General features: G+C 44.2%; 1 protein-coding gene across 3 annotated transcripts in view; it reads left to right on the plus strand.

Moving 5' to 3' along the window:
* The window catches only part of STS (steroid sulfatase), a 184,359-nt gene that overhangs the window by 134,839 nt on the left and 30,281 nt on the right, over positions 1 to 19,239 (plus strand). For all 3 annotated transcript variants that reach the window (XM_049704884.1, XM_033420235.2, XM_049704885.1), the window contains one exon: positions 11,781 to 11,918. In XM_049704884.1, the coding sequence (XP_049560841.1) occupies positions 11,781 to 11,918 (138 nt within the window). The remainder of the gene's footprint in view (positions 1 to 11,780; positions 11,919 to 19,239) is intronic.

Here is a 19,239-nt window from a genome sequence, read left to right on the forward strand (position 1 = left end):
AACATCTGCCACGGGTTGTTTAGTTCACTCCCCACAGCTGTGCTATGCGAGATTTTCGTCACCGTTGCAGGTGAGAAAGTGAAGTCTGAGAAAGGTGACTTGTGTAAGATTTGCGCAGCCACCACTAGGCTACACTGCTTCTCAGGAGCCTTGAAGGATTTCTGGTTTGTTGGATTAATTGAGACAGTAGGTTTGTCTCTTCTCCAGCTGCAGCTCAATATCAAAAAACAACCCAATTAAAAAATGGGTGGAAGACCTAAATAGACATTTCTCCAAAGAAGACAAACAGATGTCCAAGAGGCACATGAAAAATGCTCAACATCACTAATCATTAGAGAAATGCAAATCAAAACTACAATGAGGTATCACCTCACGCCAGTCAGAATGGCCATCATCAAAAAAATGTACAAGGACTTCCCTGGTGGCGCAGTGGTTAAGAATCCGCCTGCCAGTGCAGGGGACACGGGTTTGAGCCCTGGTCCGGGAAGATCCCACATGCCGCAGAGCAACTAAGCCTGTGCACCACAGCTACTGAGCCTGCGCTCTAGAGCCCGCGAGCCACAACTACTGAAGACTGCGTGCCACAACTACTGAACCCCGCGTGCCCAGAGCCCGTGCTCCACAAGTAGAGAAGCCACCAATGAGAAGCCTACACACGGCAACAAAGAGTAGCCCCCACTCGCCGCCACTAGAGAAAGCCCGCGCGCAGCAACGAAGTCCCAACGCAGCCCCAAATAAATAAGTAAATAAACAATAATTTAAAAAGAAAAAAGGAAAAGAAAGACAAGCCTGTTTAGACCAATGGCCTCCAGTGGTTTTCATGCAGCTTCTGTATCCTAGGGGTCCCTCCGTTCCTGTGTTCTTGAGTTTGCCTTGTACACTTTAGACACGTCTGCCTTGGAAATTAAACAGCAGGTGCACAGAACAGGAGGATGTAGATGTGGGTATCACAGGGGTGTTTCGGATAATACTTCCTCCACCTTCAACCTCTTCCAATTAGCACATTTAATTTGCTAGTTAGATATTTCTAGGCAGAGTGAGAAAAGGTAAATTAGGATTGGGGAGATGGGGTTAAAGCAACGTTCAAATGATATTCCACTGAGGACCAGTATATATATATTTGAAAGGTGAGGTCAAAACGTGGGGTCAGAAGTAGTTTGAATACCTGTTGCTTTTGAGCCCTGACCCAGGGAGGGTTCGTCAGAATGTCAAATGTAGCAATCCCCCTGAGGAGATGGATGGCACCTGCTGGAATTAGTTGACTTAACCCATCAGATGAAATGACGTCATGTATTTACAGTAGTCAGCATGGCATCTGGCATGCAACAAGTGCTCAGTAAATGCTAGCTGCTATTCTTATTATTACTGTTACTGTTACTCTCACTCTCCCTTTCACAGACGGTTAAAGCGTCTTTGCTTAAAATGTGTGTATGAGGCCATTACACTGAATAGAAACATCATAGAGGAGAAAAAAGTCTACGATGGAAAAGGGGACATCTATGTGGACCATCTTGTGGGTTTTTACATCATCAGTAGTATTTCACCTTCTATTGGAAATGTTCCCTTTGGACACTTCACACTTCCGAAAGAGCCCTTCTGTCCGTAGCTTTGGTGTTTAGGATCTTGCGGGCAGGCCTAAACTGCTTCTAAGAGCTTGAGCTCTCCCCATAAAGTCAACGCATCACCCCAGAGCTAGACAGACGTTTCAGGGGAGCTGCAGGCTGGCGGACTGGAGGCCCCTTGGATTCGGAACCAAACATAAGAGAGGAGCTTGGTAGGGTGTTAGTCAGTGTGTCCGGGTTTGAATCTGTGATTAATGCACAAGGTTTCTGCAAAGGAAAGCATAATTTTCCATTTTGTATCTTCAGCTTCATAGACGATCAAATCCAATGCAAAAAACAAAACAAAACAATCTAGTCCCGAAACTGAAAATGGGTATGGATGGTGTAGGAGAGCGTCATAAAATAAGAGCGCTCTGAAGGGCTCGGTTTCCGGGATCATTCACCGTCCGTCGTCTCTGGACATTCTGTGCTCACAGCCCAGCTCAGGCGGGAAGTGTGAGGTGATCCCTCTTACTGCTGGAGAAGTTCTGGCCGATCTCTTTCTAGAGCTTTTCACTGGCTTCCATCACAGAAATGGCCCCATGGGCGTGCAGGCAGCGTCGTTCTCCATCACAAAGCCCGGATAACCTCCCACGGCAAGTTCAACCTGTGGTCATTCCAGAGAGCAAAGGAGCTGCAAGCTTTTTCTGCGAGACAGTGAAGTCCAGCAAATAGAGTGGCACAGCTGCATCGAGAGTGGGGAGACCTGTGTTCACTCCTAGCACTGTCCTGTCAAACGATTCCCTGCTGGTCTGGTTATCCGCTGCCTAGGCCAGCCAGCCCGTTGTGATGCTTGTCACCCCGGGGAAGCGCTGACCACACACACCGACCACGGAGCCTTCCTCTGACTCACAGGCACACCGACTCTGGTTTTCCCCCAGACGCACGTGTGCAGTGCCACGGCACGGAACGGGGACACTTGTGTATGTGCAGGAAAGCGCTGGTGTGCTTGGTGACAATGAGGGCTATTTAGAGTTATTCAGATTCTCTCCAGCAAATGCAACACCCTGGAAGAAAAACACTTATAATTTAGTGTTAATTGGAGAAGATCAGCTGAGCAGAGCCACGAAAGCATCCCAGATGGTTGAGAGCAGATGCCAGAGCAGGAGGTACCATCACACATTACAGCTGTGATGCGATGAGGTCAAAGATGGGCTTTATGCAGGAAACCACAGCATTCCCATAACAACCAGGTACAACACCAAATAAGGATGCGTTTCCTGGAAACAGTATGAACTCGCACAGGAAACCCAAGAAGGAAGTGAAGCCGAATCAGGGAAGGGTCATCCATACATAGGCAGCATTTCTGTCTTACATCTTCCTGTTTCTTAGTTACCCTAATAATCCTAATTCTTTATTTACTGTGTTTAGTTACCATGTATAAAAGTTATGTGTTCAGTGGTCTGCAACTCAAATCTCATTCCTGGTGTAATTCTTGAAATCTGTAAAAGGCCAACTCTCTCCTTTTATTATATGTCAGCAGGTATTAAACATGTCATCACAGGGAAACTCTCTTCTGAAAGTATGCTCCTCAGATAGGCATCATTTAGGAGCTTTTAAGAAACTCAGGTTCTCAGACCTCACCCCAAACTTACTGAATCAGAATCTTCATTTTAGGTGGGGCAGGGGAGATAAATTAGGAGTTTGGGATTAACATATACACACTACTAAATATAAAACAGATAAACAAGGACCTACTGTAGAGACAAGGGAGCTCTACTCAATATCTTGTAATAACCTAGAATGGAAAATAATTTTAAAATATATATATATATAACTCAGTCACTTGCTGTACACTTGAAACTAACACAATGTTGTAAATTAAGTATACTTTAAAAAAATAAAGCATTAAACAAATGTTGATCAAATCATTAAAAATATATATATTTTAGCATGGTTTCCAAGGTGACAAATAAGCTTGTCAAAATTTGAAGGACACTGATATATAAGAAGAACATGCTACGGAGCCTATAGTCTACATACAAGGTCTTGATTATTATTTTGGTCATCCAGAAGAATGAAAAAATGCATAAAGTAGCCTAATCAGTTCCTTACTATCACATTTGCTTACTTTTCTGTCACTATTTGAAAAATGGTTAGGGATAGCTTCTAAACGTGTTTCTAATGAAGTTCTTCTGTATACACTTAGGAGATGGGAAAGTGAGTGACGTGGTAAGAGGATGATCCCAAAATCAATGGACGTGGGTGAATCTGGTTGAATAGGAAACACACAGGATGTGGCGATGGGTGTGTTGATGTCTGTTTCACCGTGGCTGCCAGGGAAGGATTTAGCCTTTTATCGAGGGCCTTCTGACAGGAAGGTTCCAGGACTCCTGCATCACAAGCTTGCGGCAGGTGTGCCTGTGTTCAGCAGAAAGGGCTCCTGACATGGTCGGAGCCTCTCCTCTCCTGCACGTTGTTGTTGTTGTTGTTTTTAATATTTATTTATTTATTTGGTTGCACTGGGTCTTAGTTGCAGCAGGCATGCCCCTTAGTTCTGCCTCACCGACTCCTTAGTTGTGGCAGGTGGGTTCCTTATTTGCGGCATGCAGGCTCCTTAGTTATGGCATATGAACTCTTGCAGCATGCATGTTGCAGCATGCATGTGGGATCTAGTTCCCTGACCAGAGATTGAACCCGGGCCCCCTGCATTGGGAGCGCAGAGTCTTAACCACTGCGCCACCAGGGAGGTCCCTCTTGCTCAGATTTTAGCGGATGTGGAGGCCACCCTGGTCTCATCACTCAGGATGTGGAAATGCAGTGCGTGTAGTAGCCTCTTGCTCCCAACTCCTAGGTCCTAAAACCATCCTGCAAGAGTTTCATTTTCAATGCTTCCTCGGACCTCCTGTCTGGGCGGCATCTGAGTGAGTCTCAGACTATATTTTGTGCAACCTTTGCATTAGATCCAAGTATAGTAGGGCAAAACACCTCATCTTCTGTTTATTTATTACAATATTTCACTTGCTACTGTCTGAAAATACCCTCGAATCAAATAACAAATGCAAAGCTTCTGAACAAACAACACCAGCTCTCCCACACGTATCCCCCACAAGCCAGCACATCATTTTTGTATCTTATGCATTGCAAATAAATAATCCAATCTTTTTTGGTCATATATTATTTTTCCCTTTGATGTGTAGGTTTTGTTTTTGTTTTTGTTTTTTGTTTTTTGTGGTACGTGGGCCTCTCACCGCTGTGGCCTCTCCCATTGCGGAGCACAGGCTCCGGACGCACAGACTCAGCGGCCATGGCTCACGGGCCCAGCCACTCCACAGCATGTGGGATCTTCCCGGACCGGGGCACGAACCCGTGTCCCCTGCATCGGCAGGCGGACTCTCAACCACTGCGCCACCAGAGAAGCCCTGATGTGTAAGCTTTTGAACTTGATTTTATACTGTAGGTAACCCATATGCTTTCAAATGTCCCATCTGTGGGATCCCTTGAGCTCCATGTGATGGAGAGGACCACGACTGGTGTTTTGGAAATCTCGACCATTAATTTTGGGAAGAAGCACAAGATCGAGTTTACCTACATTCCATGGACATTGTTTCCAGCTGGAGACATTAATCTATGTGCTTGTTGACAGATATGTCCTGATGTTTGGCGTGTTGGTTACGCTTCTAATCCCACATAAGCTAAACAAAGAATTGCCTTTCCAGGGTTAATCAATGATGGCAGAATTTCTCTATCCCACTCAATAACTGATTCAGGAGAGCCTCGGAACATAGGGTAAAGCTCGCTTTCTGGAGCAACGCCTAGCATTTCCCATGCCCCAGGGAGAGTCATAGCCACCACCAGCTGCTGCAATTAGAAACTCTCATTTATCTTAAAATCCTAGCCTCCATGGGAATATTTGACTTCCACCATTCACCTGTTGATCACAGGAAGGACTTAGCTAAAGTAGTTTTAAGGGAACTTTTTAGGGTTTCCTGCGTTCCCTGGAATTACATTGAGTAGGTGGATGGTCTTCCTTAATTATTCATGGTGGGTGGCTGCCTCAGGAGATATTTTCTTTCCTTAATGAGCTCGATGTTTCCAAAAGGATGAATAGGGACATCAAAGCATTTTGCTTCCACGTTTTGCCTGAGTCGACCTACCTTCTAGAAGAAAAAAGACAGATCTGCTGAAATAGCAAGGCTTCCATCAGGCAAGCTGATTTTTTAAAATTTTTTATTGAAGTATAGTTGATTTACAATGTGCGTGCGTGTGTGTGTGTGTGTGTGTGTGTATATATATACATATACACACACATATATATACATGTTTTCAGATTCTTTTCCATTACAGGTTATTCCAAGATATTGAATATAGCTCCCTGTGCTATACAGTAGGTCCTTGTTCCTTATCTATTTTATATATAGTAGTGTGTATCTTTTAATCTTAAATTCCTAATTTATCCCTCCCCACCTCTTCCCCTTTGGTAACCATTAGTTTGTTTTCTATGTCTGTGAGTCTGTTTCTGTTTTGTAAATAAATTCATTTGTATTATTTTTTTATATTCCACATGTAAGCAATATCGTATGATATTTGTCTTTGTCTTTCTGAATTCACGTAGCATGATCATCTCTAGGTCCATCCATGTTGCTGCAAATGGCATTATTTCATTCTTTTTTATGGCTGAGTAATATTCCATTGTGTGTGTATAGATATAGATATATAGATATATATATCACATCATCTTTATCCATCCACCTGTTGATGGACATTTGGTTGTTTCCATGTCTTGCCTGTTGTAAATAGTGCTGCTATGAACATAGGGGTGCGTGTATCTTTTCAAATTAGAGCTTTCTCCAGCTATACCCCCAGAAGTGGGATTGCTGGATCATATGGTAGCTCTATTTTTAGTTTTTGAAGGAACCTCCGTACTGTTCTCCATAGATGCTGCACCAATTTACATTCCCACCAACGGTGCAGGAGGGTTCCCTTTTCTCCACACCCTCTCCAGCATTTGTTATTTGTAGACTTTTTGATGATGGCTGTTCTGACGAGTATGAGATGATACCTCATTGTAGTTTGGATTTTAGGCAAACTGATTGCTTAACTCAGATTTTTAACTCCATTGTAAGAGCTGAGCTGCATTGAGCACTCCTAGTGCTGGGCTAAGAGTTTGGGATGCAATTCTCTTTCATCCCTTACGGCAACCTCTTCTACTATTACATGTTATCGCCTCTGACTTAGAGGCAAAGAACCCCAGTGAGCAAACCAGGGAGCCAGGGCTCAAACCAGGTTGGCTTCTGTCAGGACCCAGAAGCCAGAGCTTGAGCAGTTAATTCTGCATTATAGCACTTCCCTTTCACGACAGAGCTAGGATTCTGCCCAAGCCCGAAACCCTTCTCTCCTGTGTGGCGCGCCACAGTCCTGACTCCAAAGAGTGGCTTGGCACCCGCTCGTGCTGTGAATCAATGGAATGAACAAACTCTCCAGGACCCAGGCTTCACACCTGAAGGAGGAAGGACCCTGATTTTCACAGCACCAAGTTTTCTCCTTTAGAATGACAAGTTCTCATCTTTTCCAGTGTGCTAGCTCTTGTTGTCTCTGGTTAAATAACAAAGTGCTCTTCTCGAAATGGCTTGTTTCCTGTATTTGTTTTGTTCCAGGAAGAATGTGAGAAAGCTTTGGAAATAAAGCGTTTCATTTATAAGCTATCCTGCAGCCCACCATCGGTAATTCAAAACTATCATCCTACGTAAATTGGTATCATTATACCTGGAGAACCTTCTGAAAGATAATATTTGTGAACCTCTGACTTCCAATGTATGGGTCTGAAAGCAAGAATAATCCAGCAGTATTTGTTCCCACAGGAGATTTCTGGGCACAATTTTTAGAAGAGAAATATGTTAGAACTTGATAGGATCAATATCATGAAAAATTTAATGGTTAATGGGCCCCAGGCTTTCTGAATGAGATGCTGGCATAAGACCCAAATAGTTATTAGGTACAAGGGTGCCTCTTGCAGGAGAAAAAAGAACTAAAAGGAAATCAGAAATCTGATGGTTTTCTGTGTGTAAATGCATGGTGGCCTCAGCTAGATTCTCTCGTATTAATCCCAGCCCAGTGGTGTGCAGTGACTTTGATGAAAGGGATAAAGTTATCACTCTAGGCAATGAATCAGAAAAATTGATGGGGACAAAGAAAATGTCATGTATCATGCAGCAAGTATCATGGTCATTGGAAGTCTTGGAATTTGGAGGAAATATCTAGGGAGGAGTGTGAAAATGGGGAAGGATGCAAGATATATTTTCGTAGAAGGAGTCTGTGTCGTAAATGCAGCTGCAGCTTCGTCTGAATATGAAAATAGCCTAGAGGGGAATCTGTACCTAGGAGATGTAGCTGGCTTGAGCAAAGGCAAGGGTCACCACGAGGCTTTGGGAACAAACGCTATCCATGACCCTCTGCGTGCCCTGGTCTCTAGCCTGTGTTTACTAGGCTTTTGTGAACACGTGTTGAATGCATGGATGAGGAAGTCTAGGAGGCAACAGTGCATTTGAAAGGCATCTTTTAAAAATTACTGGACTATTTTTTAATATGTATTTATTTTAATAATGCTTCTTTTTTTTAAAACTAAAAAAAAATTTTTTTTTTAATTTTTTGGCCGTGTCGTGTGGCTCGCAGTATCTTAGTTCCCCGACCAGGGACCGAACCCGGGCCCTCAGCAGTGAAAGTGCAGTCTCCTAACCACTGGACCGCCAGGAAATTCCCAGTAGACTTTTTTTTTTTTTTAGCAGTTTTAGGTTTATAGTAAAACAGAGTAGAAAGTACAGAGAGCTTTCCTATATTCATTTCTTCTGCACACAATTTGCCATGTTATCTCTTGTATTAGCGGGGTACATGTGTTGCATTTGATGAGCCAATATTGATACCTTATTATCAATTAAATTACATGGTTTACATTAGAGTTCACCATTGGAATTGCGCCTCCTGTGGGTCGGGACAAATGCGTAATGATTACAGCATCGTACATAATACTTTCCCTGCCCTAAAAATCCTCTGTGCTCTGCCTCTTCTTCCCTCCCTCCCCTCCAACCTCTGACAAGCGCTGATCTGTTTACTGTCTGCCTAGTTTTGCCTTTTCCAGCATGTCATAGAGTTGAATCATGCAGTATGTAGCCCCTTCAGATGGGCTTCTTTCACTTAGCCATATGCATTTCAGGTTCTTCCATGTCTCTTCATGGCTTGGTAGCTCATTTCTTTGTATCACTGAATAATATCGCACTGTCTGGATGGACCACAGTTAGTTTATTCGTTCACCTGCTGAAGGACACCTTGCCTGCTTCCAAGGTTTTGGCAATTGTAAATAAATGTGCTCTAAATATTTACATTGTGTCCATAGAAGTTATCACGGAAGCCATATTTTTTAAAAAGGCATTTCTTCACGGCATTTTCTTCATGCTAAGTTACTTCTATGTAATATATGAAAGGTGAATTTCATTTGAAATGGAGGTGCGTGGTTGTATGCCCTTTTGCAAAATAGCAATTAAAACACAAGGAAGTAAAACCCTGAATGCTCTGCTCTCTGCCTAATCTGTGTTATTTTATTTAGAAATTACTATATGCACCAAAAGGGGCATTTTTCCTTCAAAGCGTTAAGTGGTGGTGGGGCTTCCCTGGTGGTGCAGTGGTTGAGAGTCCACCTGCCGATGCAGGGGACACGGGTTCATGCCCCGGTCCAGGAAGATCCCACATGCCGCGGAGCGGCTGGGCCCGTGAGCCATGGCCGCTGGGCCTGCACGTCCGGAGCCTGTGCTCCGCAACGGGAGAGGCCACAGCAGTGAGAGGCCCGCGTACCGCAAAAAGAAAAAAAGTGTTAAGTGGGGGTTACATCGCCTTGTTGCTTCTTCCTCTGTGAACTCATTAAACTAATTACCATTTTCAAAGTGATAAGCCTTAAATTAGTGTCAGAGTCAAACTCCCCCAAGCCCAAGTGCACACGTGGTTTGCTTAGCTGAACGAAATCACAGCACGATAAATGTCCGGCTGACGATGATTTATCATGGGTGGCAAATCACTAAAATGGCCCCGTGCATATTATTTTTGGTCCTGAGGATGACATATAGGTATATGGTGTGGCTTCTAGGAATGTTTATTATATGAGTTAAAACACTGAAAAAGATTGAATGTACTCTAGCCTGTGGCACTGCAATGAAATAGCAAGAATGTGTCTGGTAACAGATGACTGGGGTCTTGCTTTCACATCAGAAATCATCTCTGCCACCTCCGTGGAGGGTTGTCTCTGTGGCCTTCTGCCCCTTTTCTGGACCAAGTTGGTGAAGGTGCAACCCTGGAGTGCAGGGCCTATCTCCACGGAGGGCGTGACTTACCTGATGGATAGGATTACCCACATCCAGTTATTATTTCTGCTGCAAAGGATGCCTGGTGTCCTTTTAGAATTCCAGGTGTGTGGTTACCTACAGTGAAGAGATGGTCCCCTGTCGAGACGAGTGATGCTATAGCCACCCCAAGAGGATGTGGAAAAGGTTGTATCTCACATATAATGAGGCTTTCTGGGGAAAGCAGGACAGCGCCTAGGCTGGTCTGAAGATGGCTTGAGGGAGATGGGAAAGGAGACAGATTCAGCTTTCATGGTGGGTAGGAGCTGGGGCTTGGATGTGGGTTCCCACATGGAGGTAGGAGCTGGCATAGTTTGAACCTTCCATGGGCACTGGGGGAGGGAGCCCCCAGCCTTTCTTATTAGCTTGTTGGGCACAAGTGGAAGAGGCAGAGGTGAGACTTAAAAGCTCTTATCTGTCAAACATCAAAAAACCGAGTCAGACCCTTTAATACCTCAAACAGTAACTGCATGCATGCACTAAATTAAATTGGCAGCATGTGAATGTAGCAATCTCCGTGAAAATTGTAAATTATATACCTCTGGTCTGACCATCATTTTCTTCTGATCTGAGAGCAGGTGGTAGCTTCCTAATCAGAGAGTCCGTGTTTCAGCCCATTCCTCAGTCTTCAGCTGGCTTCTGTTTTGTTTTGTTTATTCTTATGGAAAATTTGAGGCATCCATAGAAGCAGAGAGAAAAGTGCAGTGAACTGCCATATGCCCTGGATCCACATTTAACAATTAATGAAGTCACGCCTGATTTTATTAATCCATGCTCTGTACTCACTTCCCTTCTTCCTGGATTAATTTGAAGACAGCAGCCATCATTATCATGTCATCCATGGGTGTTTCAGGATGTAACTCTAACTTTTTTTCCTTCATGTCTTTTTTTTTTTTTTTTTTTTTTTTTACTCCTCTGTGATTTTCACTGAGTTCATCCACTTAACTCTGCAGGGTTTGAGAGTTTGGGTTTTGCAGTCAGACTTAACTCTTCCTTTCTGGGTCTCTCACTTCCTAACGGTGTGACTTTGAACAGGTCATGTATCTTTTTGGAGCACTGTTGCCCTCAGCTGTGCAATGGAGCCAATGCTCTTTACTCGTAGGGTTCAGTATGATGTAATCAAGAGAACATGGAATAAAGTCCTCTGCAGGCAGAGTGTTCAACAAATGGTACCCATTACTCTCATTGTTGACCATGGTATCATTATTATTTTGAAGGGTTGCTATATGGGGGTTAGTATACAATGTGAAGTATGGGGAAAGAAGGTGAGGAAAAGAAAAAGGAAAGTGTGAGGAATATTTGTTTTCATGATGGACAGTTTTAGACCTGGGTATCTATGGTAAGTATGAAAAAGGTCATTCATCATAAAATAGTTTTAGAGATGTTTGTTTGTATAAGAGGAACAGTGATGATTTAGTTTTTTCCAGTCAATAAGGAAAACCAGTAGACTTCTTTATAGCCTCAGGCCAGCTGGTGATTGCAGCAATTTGGCTTCTCTCTTCCGGCATCTTCCTCCAAGGGGCTCATGATCTGTGAGCCTGATTCCTCTAGAATCCTTTATCAGGTCTCCCTACAGGGTCACCCCATGATGCCTGGACGTTCAAATGATGCTTGTAGATGATACTTAATTCACTGACTGCATCTTCTCATTGTCTCTGCCAAGAGCCCGGCCACTGTAGCTCCTTCTGATTCTGCTGCATCCCCTGTTGGGATCAGCACAGGAGAGCTCAGTGTGTAAGACCATCTCCTTCTCACCATGAGAAATTAACAGACAGGTCGATGAGGGCGAATCACCTCCCTTTCTTTTGTAAAGATGGCACTATTTTAACACTGAGTGTTTTCTCCCCTTCAGGGCAGATCTTGGATGTTCTAGATGAGTTGAAACTGGTTAATAACACCCTGGTCTACTTCTCCTCGGACCAAGGAGCACATGTAGAGGAGGTGACGGTCAAAGGGGAAGGTCATGGAGGCAGTAACGGAATCTATAAAGGTGAGCAATCTGTGCAGGTGGGAAATGGCACGGTGTCAGCTCTGTGCTCTGCCTGCCCCCCGCCGCTTACCCCCTCATCACCTTCTCCTGGACCTTGAAGCTGTGGTGCTATTCTTCTGCCACTTGAAACATACAGGGCTTTATTGGGTCACAGGCATTGAAAACTCAGATGGCCAAAGTGACCATTTCCGCTATGGTCCCCCCAGAACTTAAAAGCACGCATTCTGTGTCCAGACATTAAAATGAGGGTGTTTTCCCCCTAAATCTAAATGCAGCCCCATAGTAGTTGGTTCATAGTGTAGTTGGCCCCATAGTGCAGTTGGTTCAAACAAGACCCCTTACACCCTCCCCCCATGACCTCTACAACTACAATTGCTTTAAGCCTGGAAGTTTGTGTTGATTTGTTACAGCAACAATAAAAAGCTATTAACTTGTATTTGGGCATCAGAAGTTTGAAATGGGTCTCACTGGTCTAAAATCAAGATGGTAGCAGGACTGCATCTTTCTGGAGGCTCCGGGGGAGAATCCATTTCCTTGCCTTCTCCAGCTTCTGGAGGTGGTCACTCTCCTTGGCTCGTGGACCCTTTCCTCCACCTTTAAAGCCACCAATGCAGTGTCTTCAAACCTTCCTCTCTCTCTCTCTCTCTCTGACCTCTGCTTCCATAATTCCATCTCTTTCACTTACTCTGACTTTCTTGCCTGCAATTTTAAGGACCCTTGTGGTTATGTCAGGCTCACCCATGTAATCCAGAGTAATTTTTCCTATTTCTAGACCCTTAATCATATCTGCAGAGTCCCTCTTGTCATGGAAGGTAACCTAGTCACAGTGTCCGGGGATGAGGATGCTGACATCTTTTGGAGGTCATTATTCTGCCTATCTCCATATGCTACAGCATTGTGGGCTGATGCTTCCTTCCTGACAGAGCATTAGCTAAGCCATCACCAAGATGGATCAGGCTACCTGTCATTGGGGATATTAGATAAGACCCATCTGCTGACCCCAAGTTGCTTATACAACATACACTCTGCGAATATGAGACATAGATACCTGGGTATAATAACATGTGGCCCATTTCACAAAGACTTAGGTGAGATCCCTCAAAGGGCATATCCGTGCTAAGGGTTAGGACACCACCCGAATCTGCAGTGGGTGTGGGTTGGATGTAACATGGGGGAGGATGATTAGAAGTGACCATGCAAAAGGCAAAGCAAGGTGTCCCAGACAGTAGGGGCTGCTGAATAAAGCAAGATGCGTGACACATAGGGAAGCACATTGAATTTTGCTCCCTAAAGCCATGAGGTGCTTTATTGCCCTTTCATTATTCTCTCACATGGATGTTTCACAGATTCCCAGGGACTCAGGAAATCAGAGTTTACCTACAAAGATATGAAATGCTAATCTATGGAGTGCTTTCATCCATTCGTTTACAAAACCCTGATTGAACTGTGTATCTGGCACTGGGTTAGAGGCAACAATACGGTCCCTGCCCTAAAGGAGCCCATGGTCAACGGGTTGGGTAGGTGGGTGGCTGGTTGGTTGGGTGGATGGTTGGATGGTTGGTTGGGTAGATGGCTGGTTGGTTAGGTGGGTGGGTGGTTGGTTGAGTGGGTGGATGGTTGGGTGGTTGATTGGGTGGTTGGTAGCTTGGGTGGGTAGGTGGGTGGCTGGTTGGTTGGGTGGATGGTTGGTTGGGTAAATGGCTGGTTGGTTGGGTGGGTGGGTGGTTGGGTGGGTGGGTGGGTGGATGGTTGTTTGGGTGGTTGGTTGGGTCAGTGGCTGGTTGGGTGGGTGGTTAGTTGTTTGCATGGGTGGTTGGGTTGGGGGTGGTGGGAGGAAGCCTAAGGAGGCCCATGCAATTTAACAAGGCTGTCGACATTCTTGGCACAAGATGCCTGTGGTGCATACAGCAAGGAGAGCCTCACTCGGCCAACAGGGCCCAAGAAATGTTCCCAAAGGAGACCAGGCTGGGAAGGAGGTAGCCAGGGTGTGCTTGAGCTCTTATCCTTCTACCTCGAGCTCTTTCCACTCTCCCAACCACATACCCTCCTCAGTAGAGCCAGAATGAGGAGAGAAGCACATGGCTTACTCTGCAAACTGGCAGGAATTGGGTAACACCAGATCACACCAGTCCTGAACCAAACAGACAGCGAAAAGGCAGTCTGTCACCCATCCCAATGGCAGCACGTAACCTGTGAAACCTTATACTTCTATTTACATCCTCGACATGCCACATCTGAGTCCTTTCAAATTCTGAGCACTGGGGGGCCGGGACCTTTGTTTACACCTTCGGTTACCTGGAACCCAGGAGGGAAGGATTCCTGTTCAGTGCGGGTCTGGACAACCTCGCTGGATGTTCATACCACTTCCTTTGCTTGTCATCGTTCCCTCCCCAGTGCAGGACACACGACTATACTCAGCACAGGTGAAATGACTGAGCAGGTGTCTCTACTCGGAACAGGATTAACCCACTCTTTCAGCCAGCCCTCCTCTATTCAGTCTTATTTTCGAGGAGCGAGAAGTGAAAGTATGTATTCCTGTAGAGTAAGATGAGGTGCTTTCGTCGTATTTCCTTGAGGTTATGGACTGTGTGCGGAGAGTTGTTTTTATGTTATTTTATACATGATAGTGTCTCTCGAGATGGAGTCCCAGACTGCATTTCATGCACTGGCTCCCCCGTCCATTCATTCCCCCGGTGAAGGTCTGTTAGGTTCCAAAGTTGCTTAGTGGCTGCTGCCGAGACGTGTACATCAAACACAGTAATAGATGTGGTCAGCAAGTAATATGTTATTTAAGAAAGTCACATATATGGTGTGACGGAGCTTTGCTTCGGGGACAGATGACCACCAGCGATGAATCTGAGGGAGCCTGATGATGAAAAGAAGGAGATGTACTGGCATTTTGCGTCGATGGCTGACTCTTCAGAGACCTAAGTGGATGGTGAGGCTGAGTCAGAAAGAGAGTGTCCAAGGTCTGAAGGATGTCTTGGAATTGGGCTTCTCATACAATCTGAAGAGCAGGCTCACAGCTGCTCCCTGTTTTTTTGGTCTTTTTAAGAAACATATTGAATGTGTTAGACATACTTTGTTTGAATGCTAGAACTACCATCGGTGTCTGACACTGTATTAATATCTCAGCCACCACTCTATCGCGAAGCATTATCCCTTTGTCAAGTTTAGTTGAAATCAAGTTCACAGTGAAACATTGTTAACGGTATGATGCTCAAAAAAAAAAAAAAAAAGATGCGGTTTCCTTCTAGCTATGGGGAATGACCAAAGACTTCTCAGTGTCAAGACACCTTGTTTTCTAAAGCTGTGAGCTTGCATGCACTCCTACGATTTATGCAAACACAGAGAAATCACACCGTTTGAGCTCACTGATCAAAAGAGCATCCTTTCAGAACAATCCTGACTTGCAGTCTTCATCAGAACTGCTCCAAAAGATCTATCCTTCCTCACATGGCCTTCTCTTCTCTAGTCACATCCCATCCTGCCTCACTTACTAAGGGCACTCCTACTGTCCCTTAGGGCCCCCCGAGATAATCCACGATAATCTCCCCATCACACCATCAGTAATGTAATCATATCTACAAAGTCCCTTTTTCAGAAAACGAGGTACAATTCAAAGGTTCCGAGGATTCCAACATGGACATCTTTAGGGGTCATTATTCAGCCTTCCCCTAAAAACAAAAATCTATACTATTTGAGCTCAGTGATCCCTCCATATTCCTCAGTCTGTTTCACTAATGAAATCTACGGACCACCTTGGTAGAATGGCTGTGATTAAATCACGACACAGAGTTCAACAGCTAATCCCTTTTAATCAGAGGAACATTAGATTCTGCTGTAGTCTGCATTTCAAAAAATTAATTTAATTTTGTGGGGTTGAGGGCATAGTGACACTACTAGTTTTTTCTCTCTCTTTTTTTTTTCTAATTGAAATATAGTTGATTTACAATGTTGTGTTTGTTTCAGATGTACAGCAAAGTGATTCATTTATACACACACATATATCTATTTTTTTCAGATTCTTTTCCCTTACAGGTTATTACAAAATATTGAGTATAGTTCCCTGTGCTATACAGTAGGACCTTGTTGATTATCTATTTTTTTTAACTTTTAAAAAAATTGATTTATTTTATTTATTTTTGGCTGCATTGGGTCTTCATTGCTGCGCGCGGGCTTTCTCTAGTTGCGGTGAGCAGGGGCTACTCTTCATTGCGGTGCACGGGCTTCTCATTGCGGTGGCTCCTCTTGTTGCAGAGCATGGGCTCCAGCAGTTGTGGCACGTGGGCTCAGTAGTTGTGGCTCATGGGCTCTAGAGCGCAGGCTCAGTAGTTGTGGTGCACAGGCCCAGTTGCTCCGCGGCATGTGGGATCTTCCCAGATCAGGGCTCGAACCCACGTCCCCTGCATTGGCAGGCAGATTCTTAACCAGTGCGCCACCAGGGAAGCCCTGTTTATCTATTTTATGTAAAGTAGTGTGTATCTGTTAATCCCAAACTCCTAATTTATCCCTCCCCCACTTTCCCCTTTGGTAATCATAAGTTTGTTTTCTATATCTGTGAGTCTGTTTCTGTTTCACGGATAAGTTCATTTGTGTCATGTTTTAAATTCCATATATAAGTGATATCATATGGTATTTGTCTTCCTCTGTCTGGCTTCACTTAGTATGATAATCTTTAGGTCCACGCATGTTGCTGCGAATGGCATTATTTTATCCTTTTTTATGGCTGAGTACTATTTCATTATACATATATATCACATTTCCTTTTATCATTCACCTGTCGATGGACATTAGGTTATTTTCCATGTCTTGGCTATTGTGGATAGTACTGCTATGAACATTGGGGTGCATGTATCTTTTTGAATTACAGTTTTGTCTGGATATAGGCCCAGGAGTTGGATTGCTGGATCATATGGTAGCTCTATTTTTAGTTTTCTAAGGAACCTCCAGACTGTTCTCCATAGTGGCTGCACCAACTTACATTCCCACCAACAGTGTAGGAGGGTTCCCTTTTCTCCACACCCTCCCTAGCATGTAACATTTGTAAACTTATTTTCACCTTTTCCCTAAAATATCCTCCCTTAGCTGGGACCAGAATAACTTCCCTAAGATTTTCTTAGCGTTTAGAGTTTCCTTCCTCTTCCTCACAGCTGAAAATTCCCCGAAGTCTTGGATGAGAACATCATACTCCTAGCTCTGGCTTCCTTTTCATTCCTCTCCCAAGTCAAGGTCACCCAGCAGGAGGCTCCCCCCTCAACCCCTTGCCTCCCTTTTACTCTGCGTAAAGGCAAGTAATAAATGTCAATGGAGTGGATAAATTAACTCTATAGATGGCTTCTGCAGAAGCATTGGTTGGGTGTGAGGGCTGAAAATCGTATTTTCCTGAGTGTTCATGAACATAGACTTTCTCCACGTGCAGAGAAATGCTCTCCGAATTCCCTGATGCCTGCAAGAAAGGCACCGCAGTTTTCCTTGCAGTGCAGATTCCAAAAGCCAGTGATTGGCTGGAGTCCGTGTGGCTTAGGAGTTCCTTCTTACAGTCACTGAGTTTGGCGGCTCTTTGCCTCAGGCAGTCACACGGCTTTCAGAGTCACATGCTTTTGTTGGAGGAAAAAAAAAAAAAACCCAGCAAGAGGCTCTGCTAGTTTATTAGGGGGTAGTTACATTCAGGTGCATTCTTCAGATTTTAGCAAACATTTTCATCAGCTCCCCAAGAGAGGGCAAAGCTGGCTGGTCTTGCTGGTATCAGGACTTGTGTGCCAGGAGGCATCCCCCAGGCTTTTCCTCTTTGAAAGAAGCTCACATATTATCCTCACCTAGCAGTTCATTCCTTCAGTTAAATTCCACTGAGAAGCACGCATATATTGAACCTCCATAGGATGCCAGGCTCGGGGCTGGCTTCTAGGACATGATGACAGCGAATACAGGGTCCCCAGCCTCTAGTAGCTCATATTCTTTGGTTGAGATGGACATCTAAGGAGATCGTTTCAGAATAACAAACTAGAAAGGAAGCTCTGCGAAGGGACGATTAGACGTTGTTCCCCCAACCTGGGAATTCAGAGAACTTCCCAGGAGACATAGACCTTTTGCAGGCTGTTGCTTGGGAGTGTTGGCTGGGAGAGGAGAGGCGGAGAGTTCATTCCAGGCAGGAGTGAGATGCTTTACAGGAAACAAAAAAGCAGCTCAAGGTTGCTATAAGAGATGAAGGTGTCAACAAGGGATACTGGGTGATGTAGCTGATGAAAGGTACCCTACATCCACGTTAGTATGTCTGATAGAATGAAGTAGATAGATAGACAGACAGATAGGGATGGATACATAGATAGATAGATAGATAGGGATAGATAGATATGATGCATGGATGGATGGATGGATAGACATAGGTAGGTAGATAGATAGATAGCTACCTAGATAGATAGATAGATAGATAGATAGATAGATAGATAGAGATAGATGAACAGACATAGGTAGATAGATAGAAATGTGTGTATATATATTGTGTGTTTATATATATTTGTATATATATGTGTGTGTGTGTGTGTATACATATATAGTTATTGCCATTTGGGTAGTAGTTAAAATTGGAGGTCAAGAATATCACCCAAATCCACTCTAAGGAAAGGGTAAAGAAGTGAGAATAAGGATGAGTTGAGGGGTAACATAAGATGTCTCATGTTTTTGGCTGGTGTGGTTGGGTAGATAGAAGTACTTTGAGGCATTAGGACTCCCAGGCAGTGACTTGGTTCCCTTGTCTTTAGAATTTGAATAATAGGATTGTTATTATAGGAACATCGTAGAAGACTGTTGAGATGACTAAGAAGTCAGTACATGCAAAGTGTGTCCTCAGTGCCCTTAGTGAGGGCAAGGAATACTGTCGCCTGCCAGAGTGCAAGAACTACGATCCAGACGTATTCTACTCACATCTGTATTCTTAGAAGCTAGAATAGGGTCTGACATATTGTAAGAAATTATTTTCGAGTGAATATGTAGATGAAAAACCACTTGAGCTTAGGTTTGAAGGATCAGTGGTTTAACTCAATGAAGCGGGCAGTGAATCAACGTGCTTGTATCGGTAAACCCACTGGTATTGGTGATTGATTAGATATTGGGTTTGAGGGAGGGGAGGACGTCACAGCTGTCTCCTCCGTGTTTGACTGGTGTGATTCGCTAGACAGAGGTTCCCTTTAGGAATTAGGACTCCTGGGCAGAGACCTGTATTGGGTTGGTGTATGGGATCCTCTAGTGTAAGAAGAGAAGAGGGTCAGGGACCAAGCCGAACATAAAAGGTGATACGGGAGCTGATGATCCAACAAAGGAG

The sequence above is a fragment of the Orcinus orca genome, chromosome X (genome assembly GCF_937001465.1).
Source record: "Orcinus orca chromosome X, mOrcOrc1.1, whole genome shotgun sequence".
Classification (NCBI taxonomy): domain Eukaryota; kingdom Metazoa; phylum Chordata; class Mammalia; order Artiodactyla; family Delphinidae; genus Orcinus; species Orcinus orca.